Source organism: Protopterus annectens, chromosome 15.part0 (genome assembly GCF_019279795.1).
Source record: "Protopterus annectens isolate FY-2018-M chromosome 15.part0, PAN1.0, whole genome shotgun sequence".
NCBI classification, from domain to species: domain Eukaryota; kingdom Metazoa; phylum Chordata; order Ceratodontiformes; family Protopteridae; genus Protopterus; species Protopterus annectens.
This window is the reverse complement of record NC_056749.1, coordinates 494529089-494539088: the sequence shown is the minus strand read 5'-3', so window position 1 is coordinate 494539088 and position 10000 is coordinate 494529089. Positions and strand designations below refer to the sequence as shown.

At 43.0% G+C, this 10000-nt stretch overlaps 1 protein-coding gene across 1 annotated transcript in view; it reads right to left on the bottom strand.

Annotated features, from left to right (window-relative positions):
• The window catches only part of LOC122789851 (THO complex subunit 2-like), a 2067217-nt gene that overhangs the window by 2024528 nt on the left and 32689 nt on the right, over nucleotides 1-10000 (bottom strand). Inside the window, exon 2 of the mRNA XM_044057285.1 lies at nucleotides 5354-5415. Within this exon, the coding sequence (XP_043913220.1) occupies nucleotides 5354-5415 (62 nt within the window). The remainder of the gene's footprint in view (nucleotides 1-5353; nucleotides 5416-10000) is intronic.

The window sequence follows — 10000 nt, the reverse complement described above, 5'->3', positions numbered from 1 at the left end:
CAAGAGGTTCGCTGGTTTGATTCTCGGCTGGGGTGCCTTCTGTGCAGAGTCTGCATGTCCTCCCTGTGGTCACGTGGGTTTCCTCCGGGTGCTCCAGTTTCCTCCCACATCCCAAAGACATGCAGTAGGTGGATTGGACACTCTAAATTGGCCCTAGGTGTGAGTGTGTGCACCTTCTGTGGAAGGCTGGGCACCGGGCTGACAACTCGACACTGTAAAACTCCACCGCCAACCATGAGCGGACAGATGATCCGCTGTGGCGACCCCTAACCGGGAAAAAGACGAAAGAAGAAGAATACATTAAGAAGCAAACTGACTGGTATACATTAAGAGCAGAGTAGTTACATAAGGCAGAGAAATAATGCAAAAAGTAAGCGGTAAGTAACACTGAATAATTGAGAGAAAGATTATGTGCAAGTGTAGGTACAGATCTAACATCTACTGCACATATAGATATGTACATGGGTAATAGCTACAAATGGAAACAATTTGTTGAGATGACTGATAGGACTTCTAGCTATCACAAGTAGAATCCTGATTGTTATAATCATAAAAGAAAGGAAGAAAAAGGAGAAAAAAAAAAAGAATGGGGGGGGGGGGGATTAAGTAGGATCCTGGCATGGAACTACCTTGAGGAGAATAGGGATGGGTGGAAGGGGTAAAGAAGTAGATCAGCCACAGATTTTTTTTTTCCAGTCAGTAGGACACAGGTCCCCAAGTTTAGTCTAATAGTGCACCATTTCCTTAACTGACCAGAAATCTCTCATTCTTGAGCAACCACTTATGAATAGCAGCTTCTGCTCTACCTAGCTGGTATGCTAGCATACTCTTCAAGCATGGAATGCAAGATGCCGAGTTAGACAAGACTTCTGGTCCATGCACCAAAAAACTGCTAGCTTTAACAAAGGGAAAGGCTGAGCTCATTACTGTAGTTAATACATCACATGACTGTTAAGCTGTTTGAGAGGATAAGGCCGGTCATACCCTGCCTAAAAGCTTCTATGCCTAAAGCTACATGCATCATTTTGACAAATGCCCTTCATCCTCAGAGTTTTTCTCCAGGCCCTCTGCATTCTTAAGTTTTCCTAAATGAGAGAACCACAGAACTACATCTGGGAAATTTGTAGTCTGTGTCTGTTTATCAAGGACTGGTTTGAAAGGGCCCCTCCCCCCCAGACAAATGTTAAATTCACCATGAAAGCACTTTCTTGAAAGAAAGCAGTACAAGACCAGGAAACTGCAAAGAGTTTGCACGCTGGTACTATCAGTTTCATAGGCAACACTGCAGTCCTCATGAGAAGTTTTACCAATGGACCATCAGAGTTGAGGATACCATGTGACCTACGGCCTGGAGTTATTTCCCAGCCTCAACCTGTTTTTGTTCTTGAACAGAATTAAAAAAATAAGTGTTAGAAGCCCCACCCCTTCACAGATAATTAATGCACTTGAATGGTGGTGTCCAAAAACTCCCAGGAACTGCACTTGTGATGAAGAACTACCTGCAAGTTCAGACAATACTTCAGACAGTGGAAGTAAGCCAGTGTGAACTAGTAAGGCAGAAAGTCTTTTTGGGAGGGGGAATAACTGATTCACTCATCCAGGTAACAGCAGATGTGAATGCCCTTAGCCCTGCAATATGCAACTACTGCAGCCAAAAATTTTGTCAACACCCAGAGTGCGGTAAACAAACCGAAGGGCAAGTAGGTAAACTAGTAAAATGTGTAAGATACAGCTGGCCATAAAAAAAGGAAACAGGACAAGTGCTAGAACCAACAAAAATCATTCTTAACTGGTCTAGAAACACGCCTTAAAAAAGGACCACTTTTTTGTGGAACAATCCTGTTACTAAGATTGCAACATGCTCTTGATCAGGTCCTCCATGGTCCCTTGGCACAGAAGCTCTAATAATACTGGCTTGATAAAATGCTTTTTTTTCCTGTGGGTATAAGGAAATGCCAAAAAAAACTCAACTGTTTTATGAAATGGAGTATGCTGCCCTGACTCTGGATTCTTACAACTCTGTGATCATGGGCAACTCAGAAATAGTCCCAGATGACGATCATTTTTTTTTTTTTAAAAGGGAAGGAGTAAATGGGTTGGTGATTTTGGGATTGGGTGGGATTTGAGAGGGGAAGGGAGGAGCTCTGTCAAGCCATAGCTGCTACTGGGGGTCCCTCAGAAATAAAGCACAAGCTTATGCTTTTAGCCAGCTTCCTCTTTTCATCAAAAGACTACTTTTCCTTCCTTTCTCTTCAGCTGCTTGTTTTTAAAACTTGCTTCCAGAGGAAAGGACAATTTTTAGTGGTTAAACTGTAAAGAGATAAAAATAAAAAGCTATTTCTCCCCTGACTACATAACCCCCCTCTTTCCACCAGATGTTTAAAATTCAGATGCTCTTGCACAGCACAGGCCATGTCCTCAGCCAAGCACATCTCTGCAAAACTGAACTCAACGCAGTCATCCTGCATGATGCAGCAACCGCATTGTAACAACATTTGACAAAGTGCTTATAGATACTGAAGTACAGGGTCCAAAGATGCAGTATTTTCTCTTAGGGCTTTGCACTCCCTGTCCATCAACCTGTCCTTAAGTTAGGGCAAAAAAGATATTTGTTATGTGAACACAAGAGTCTGGCAATTCGCTGAGCTTAAGGCCATGACAGCACAGGTGGGAACTTCTTTCACACACTCCAAGTACTCCGTTTCATCGGTCAATAGAGATGTAATTTTTCGATGCAGTCACAGAGGATGTGAAATCAGAATCACATTTAGTGGCCAAGGACGCTCACATACAAGGAATTTGACTCCAGTTTCAGGGACTCTCCAAGTATGAATTACATAAAATGGCATACATACAACTATTAAGAACAAGACAAAAGAAAGTAAATATACATACAAAGTGCAACTCGGTGCAAGAAATACTGAAATAATCTCAAAGAAACGAGTATTAACAATATGTAAACAATACTGCAGAATCCTCAGAGGACTGGGAAAAAGAATACCCTAACCTAATAAGCAGAGTTAACCATTTATGAATTTGATGGCTTGTGGAAAAAAGTTCTTATATCGGCTTATTTTTGTACACATTAACTTGTAATGGCTGATAGTAATCGTTCAAAAAGATGGTGTTGGCCTGGATGTGAAGGGCCGGTGATCATCTTCTACACTTTTCATGACTCTGGAGTAGTACAGGTCCTGCAGAGAGGGCAAACTAGCACCAATGATATTTTCAGGAGACCTGACTAAATCGATGCAACCTATTTTTGTCATGATTAGACAGAGGTCCAAAGCACACTTCTAGATGAGCTGAGAACACACTCCACGACTGCTGTACAGAACTTTATCAACAGCTCCTGTGGGAGGTTGAACTTCCTCAGCTGTCGCAGAAAGTACATTCGCTGTGGTGCCTTTTATTATTATTGACCCTACACTGGTCTCCCACTTCAAGTCCCGGGAGATTACAGATCCCAAAAACTTGAAGGATTCCACAACATGGAATGCTAACTCTTGAAGATTCCCTGAACACTACAGCTGGATAAGCAGCAGAGTTCTTTTACAGATACTTAAAGGAATCCATGAAATTACAGAAATAGTCAGGCTTCCCAGGAACACAAAGTTGGGAACCCACCTCCAAAGGTATTTTGGTGAATGCATCCTTCAAAGCTTCAATAACTAAAATGAACAGTTTAAGGTTTAGGTTCTAGTAACCCCAGGTTTCGGTCTCTTTTCTGGGAAGGTCAATTCCTACTTCTGGGCCAGAAGTCATGCTGCACTCCAGTGAGGGTGTCTCAAATTACCAAAGCTGAAGGGGAGCCAGTCAAGGTTTCCTCAATGTCAGACATGTGAGAAAGGAGTAGAAAGAAATCTGGTCTCCATAAGGCAGTTCATCCAATTCAAGAATGAAGATGATGACTAAATGCAGATGCTTCCCTCTTTTACTATACGCCAGAAACCATCAAAACTGATGACCAACTTGCAAGATGCTACATATTTTATAGAAGGCAAAATACTGCTACTCTTATAAAGAAGCCTGTGCAAAAGGGAGTCCTGGCCAGGTCAGGGTAAAGCAAGGTGACCGACATCTGAAGCACGCATGTCTTGGACCTGGTCCAAACGGTGATGTTAATCTATGAAGCCTATGGTCATGGACAGGTGCTAACAACTTCAAAACGGGAGTCACAGACATAGTTTACTCTGCAGTAGGTTTAGGGTACCATACCATAGAGACTCTAGTTTGTTTAGGTCTTTCTTGTTTTTACTCAAAGATTCGTCTTGGTGACTTTTTTTTTACTCTTTGGCTTGCACACAAGAACCCAAGTCATACCTCCCACATAATCAGTTACCAGGACAGGGGTGTCAAAAACAGTTAACTTCGGAAAGACGTCCAAACTAAATGACTGTGGAAGAATTTTAGTTTAGGAAGATACACTTTCTTCTAACAGTGTGGTGACCTCTGGAGAGACACTGCAAGGGGCCATGGGCCTCAGTCATAAGAAGTGAGCTGCAAAAATGCTTAACTTTTCTAAACATCCTCAAGCTTGGGGGGGGGGGGGGGGGGCGTCTGGGACTTCATTAGAATGCCATTGCCCCACCCATGTCCCTTCTGTCATTTTTATTTAAATACTTCTAAGTGGAAAATACACACGTGATCTGTCAAACACCAGTTTCCCTAGAGAAGGAATGTGCAACCTTTGCCAATTCGAACAGCCTTAGATACCTCTGCTAATATTCTCCCTAACTCCCCAAGTTCTCTCTCCACATCATATGCTTATCTTTAACAGATGCGTTTCAACTATTCTTACTAGTTTTATAATGTTTTTCCCTGTATGCTCCCTTATCTAAAATATGCTAAGGTTTGAGCTTTCAAAATTGTTCCACTATTTTACCTCTCCGTTTACACAACTAAGTGATGTCTCAATTTATGTTTCCTGTATACTTCCTTAGTTCAGATACAATGTAGTTTTAGCTTCCTAAACTGCTCCACTACTTTTTTTTTTTTTTTTTTATCTTTTTGGCATACACAACAAAATTGTGTCTCAATTTATGTTGAACTTTTATGTTTCAATGTATGCTGATGTTTGTCATGCTCTTAAGCTTTTCTCATCAGGTCTCCACTGAAAATGGGTTCTGCCTCGGACAAACCCGGTTAATAAATGTCAAATAATTAAAACATTTATGTATTTATTATAAACAAACAACTACACTCCAAAAACCTTATGCAAAGTATACAAGAATGTAAACGGACAATGTGATGTTGGTGATTCTGCTACACTTGCATGCTAACAGGCGCATAAATCAAACTGTGCGTTAAGAAAACATAGAAGATACTATATTAAATTTCTCAAAATTCTTACCTTGCATTGTCACATCTTCTTCGTAGTTTTTGCTTTCAGTTAAATTACGACACAACTGTAAGCTTGAGTGGAAAAAAAGTCATTTTTATTACACATGAAACACCAATACAGCTGTTAACAGTAGAAGCTTTTTTTTTTTGGACAAACACCAAGCAAAACATTTTTTATGAAAAATGACACCAAAGTCTTTCTTGATAACTCAACTGCAAGCAGAGTTTAGTACTGTGACTGGCATACACAAATGTACATCACATTATAGCAAATAAAGTCAGGCGGCCTCTTTACAAGTACTGATATGTATCTGATAGTGCTTTACTTAACAGGTAGGTGGAACATTCTACCAACTGTTGTAGCCATGATCCAGGATGATCACAACTAAGCTTTTACTTTGTTACATCCCTGTTGCCCATCAACTGCAGTATTTTAAAGGTACATGCGAGAGATGCAACTATACGGCCAAACTGGAGGCTGAGCTCTCTCAACATAGGACTGGCAAGACCAGTCAGGAGGAGAAGGTTACCACACACACTATAGACCCAGTCTCACATAGTACAATCACAACCTCAAATCATACACATAAACACACTAAGACATACAGGGAGGCTCTGATCAAAAATCTACCAAAACAGCAGAGGCCACCAAAGCAGACACCCAAACAACCACCACCTCAGAACACAACACCTGCAACACATAGACCTCACAGTCAGAGTGTCAAACAGTCACAGCCCTTAAGGCCAAACACAATGCCAGACACACTACTCATTGGTGACTCCATAGTCAGACACACTGACGTCCCGCTCACCAGACTGAGTAAGGAGAAGGTCACAGTAAGCTGCCTGTCGGGCGCTAGAATCCGCCACATAAAGCAAGCACTCATGTCTCTCAACAGCAGGTACAAATATGACTCAGTCATTGTCCACGCTGGTGTAAACTACCTGAGACATACCTCCTTGGACTACATGAAAAGAGACATTGAGGAGCTCTCTGATTATGTAGCCCAGGCAGGTATGACCCTGACCTTGAGCAGTATCCTACCTTCACCAAGAATGATGCCACAATACAGAGATAAGATGATCAGCTTTAACAATTGGCTTAAACACTGGTGTCATTCAAAGGGGATCCAGTGTCTGTCTGCCTGGGATGACATGCTGGACAAGCCACGCTGCTTCAAGGGACGGCTTGCACCTGTCACCCCTGGGATTCCGGATATTGGCAAAGGCTCTTGCCACCCCCATAGTGTCTTTTTTAGGCAAGGCTCAAATTCTAAACCTAACACCCTAGAACACAAAAAAGGAAAAAAACTAAGGGTAATGCTGCTCAATGCCAGAAGTCTAAATCTCAAAATGCACGCACTCGAGGCCCTTCTCAGTATGGAGAACATCGATGTCTGTGCTGCGACAGAAACCTGGTTCAAGGCTCCTGAGAGCACCCCAGCACTATCAGGTTTTACCTCATATCATGCGTTCCGGCCCCAAAATCCGGACAATACCAAGAAAGGAGGGGGGGTTATCCATATTCATCAAGGACACCCACACCTCAAGACTGGTGGCAACGCACGATGCATCGGAGACCATCCAGGTGCAATTAACCATAGGCAAGACTGCTCTGCAAATTGTAGCATGTTACAGGAACCTCACATGGCCTTCCTGAAAACACTAGAGGGGATAAATGTATCACCAAACGCCATCATACTAGGTGACTTCAATTACCCTAATATAGACTGGGAACACTACTCAAGCCCAAACACCCTAGCCCAAATGTTCCTGGAATTCATAAACTCAAATGCCATGGAACAACTACTCACCATCCCCACAAGAGGAGATAACATACTTGATCTCATCATCACGAACATGGGAGCACAATGTTCAACACCGGAAGTATACCCCTCACTGGTGAGATCAGATCACAAACTAATCTCGCTGGAGGTCCTCATCCCACCCCCACCTGAAATAAAGACCACAGTAAAGAACTTCTCGAAAGCCGACTTCACACTTCTAAAGACTAGTGTGGTCTCCTTTAAGGCCCCCGAGCAGGCGGAAAACAGTACTCAAGCCGCTGAATCACTTACAAATGCCTTCTACCAGCACCTGCAGGACTGCATGGATAAGGCAATCCCAAGCAAAACAAAGACTCTTTGTACCAAAGGCAAGCGTCCAGTCTGGTGGACCCCAGCCATAAACAAACTCTACAACAAAAGGAGGAAGCTACTACAAGATAGAGCAAATTCCTTAAAAGGTAAGACACCCTTGATCACTATAAGTAAAAAACTAAGAGCTCTCATAAAATCATCCAAAGCAAATTTCGAGAGAAAAATAGCTAGAGACTCAAAAGACAATCATAAGGTCTTCTTTGGCTATGTTAGAAACCTGGGAGGAAACTCCCAGATATGCTCAGAACTAGTTCAAAATGATGTGAAGATCACTGATCCTACAGACATTGCCAACATACTGGCTGACAGGTTCAGTGCAAACTTCTCCCCCCCTCCCCCCCAAAAAGAGAGATATCTATACCAAACGATTGCAGCCCCCCAAACATCTCCAACACCCAAGTGAGAACTGCTCTCTGCAAAGCAAAAAACACAGCATCCATGGGACCTGATGGTGTCCCCGGCTGTGTGCTCCACAAACTCAATGAGGAATTAAACCCACAGCTAGGACAGCTGTTTAATCAAAGTCTTACCTCTGGATACGCACTCCAGGAGTGGCGCACTGCAACTGTGGTCCCACTTCACAAAGGCGGTGCCTCCACCGACCCTGGAAATTACCGGCCCATTAGCTTGACAAGCCTTATCTGCAAAGCCATGGAGAGGATCATAATGGACCTCATAAATAAAGACATAGGGAATTTGCAGACTTTGGATCCAGCCCAGTTTGGCTTTGTCAAAGGCAGATCATGCCTTTTAAACTTGGTTGACTTTTTCGAAACAGTCACCAAGGCCATTGATGAGGGAAAGGCAGTCCATACAGCCTACCTCGACCTGGCGAAGGCCTTCGATACAATACCCCACTCGGGTATCATTGAAAAACTCATCAGCTTAAATGTTAACCCATACATCACAAGATGGGTTGCAAACTGGCTGAGTGACAGAACCCACAGGGTCAGAGTTGCTGGCGCCATGTCAGACTCAAAGCCTGTCACAAGTGGTGCCCCACAGGGCTCAGTCCTGGGCCCACTCTTGTTTGGCATCTACTTTTCCAAAGTACAAGCAAACACAGGAGGGTTATGGCTGACAAAGTTTGCAGATGACTGCAAACTGGGCGCCATAGTAGAAAACACATCTGAGACAGATATCCTTCAGAAGGGTCTCACAGAAACGGATAACTGGTGCCAGAGCCACGGCCTAAAGTTAAATGCCAAAAAATGCATAGTCATACCCTTCGGGAAAAACAAGGTTACCCCTAGCTACCAAATAGGTGGCAATCCACTGAGCACAGAAGAAGTTATCAGGGACCTGGAGACCCAGGTTGACAGTAGTCTGTCATTCGACACCCATGTAGCTAAAGTAGTTAGGAAGACCTTCTACATTGCCCACCTTATGAAGGGATTCTCATCTAGATCAAGGGAGGTCATAGTCTCCCTTTACTCATCACTCATCAGACCAATGATTGAGTACAATGCCCCATTCGGAATGTATCTGACCCGTCACTTGCAGCAGCTGGAGAGGCCACAAAAGTTCCTCACCAAAAGGATAAAGGGTCTCAAAAATCTGTCCTATGCTGCCCGACTGAAAGAACTCCAGCTCTATTCAGTCGCTTACCGCTTGCTCAGAGGTGACCTTTGCCTAACATACACGGCCATGTCAAACCCAGATTTGATGAATATGCTTCACCTCAAAAAATCTAGATCCATCAGAGCCACAAGGGCGGGAGACTTAAACCTCGACACGGCTATTAATAGGACGTGCTGGAGGGACAGATTCGTCACCCAAAGACTCCCTATGCTGTGGAACAAAATCCCGGTATATGCGAGGCATAGCACCTCGCTGGCCTTGTTCAAGAGAAATCTTGACCAATGGATGGGAGATCGCAGATATACCCCAGGGATTACCTCAGTGTCACTGCTCGACAGAGGCACAGCAAAATAATGGGTATAGTTCCCCATACTAAAGGGGTGGCGTAAGCCACAAAACGATGGGCTAGGCTTGTAAATGCCCTCGGGCAGATAGCCTAGTATGAACCTATGAACCTATTAATGGTTATTAAGTAAAGCAAGTAAGTAAAATGACTAAAACATAAAACTGAAAACTGTGACTGGCAGCTTACACCAACACTGCCTTATAAGCAACGTTACAGAAACTGCAGCTTAATATGCAAGGCTTCTCTATGAAACAAAATAACCAATGGCTATTTGTATAATAAACGTCTGAAGAAATACAATAAGCAGCATCTTTGTTGCTTTTTGCATTCCAAGCTTAACATGTACAGCTGCTTGTCTGTAAATTTTAATTATAATGCTACATGCGTCGACATGTATACTAATGTACACACATCCTTGAAACGGTGATTTAGTATATACATTCCAAATATAGAAGGGTTTAGTACTATTGACAAGCAATCACAGACGGTTTATGTCCTTGGGGCTAGGTTTTTAACAGATTAAGTTTCTGTAAAAAACAGTTGCTTCTCTGGCTAATGCTACATCAATGAA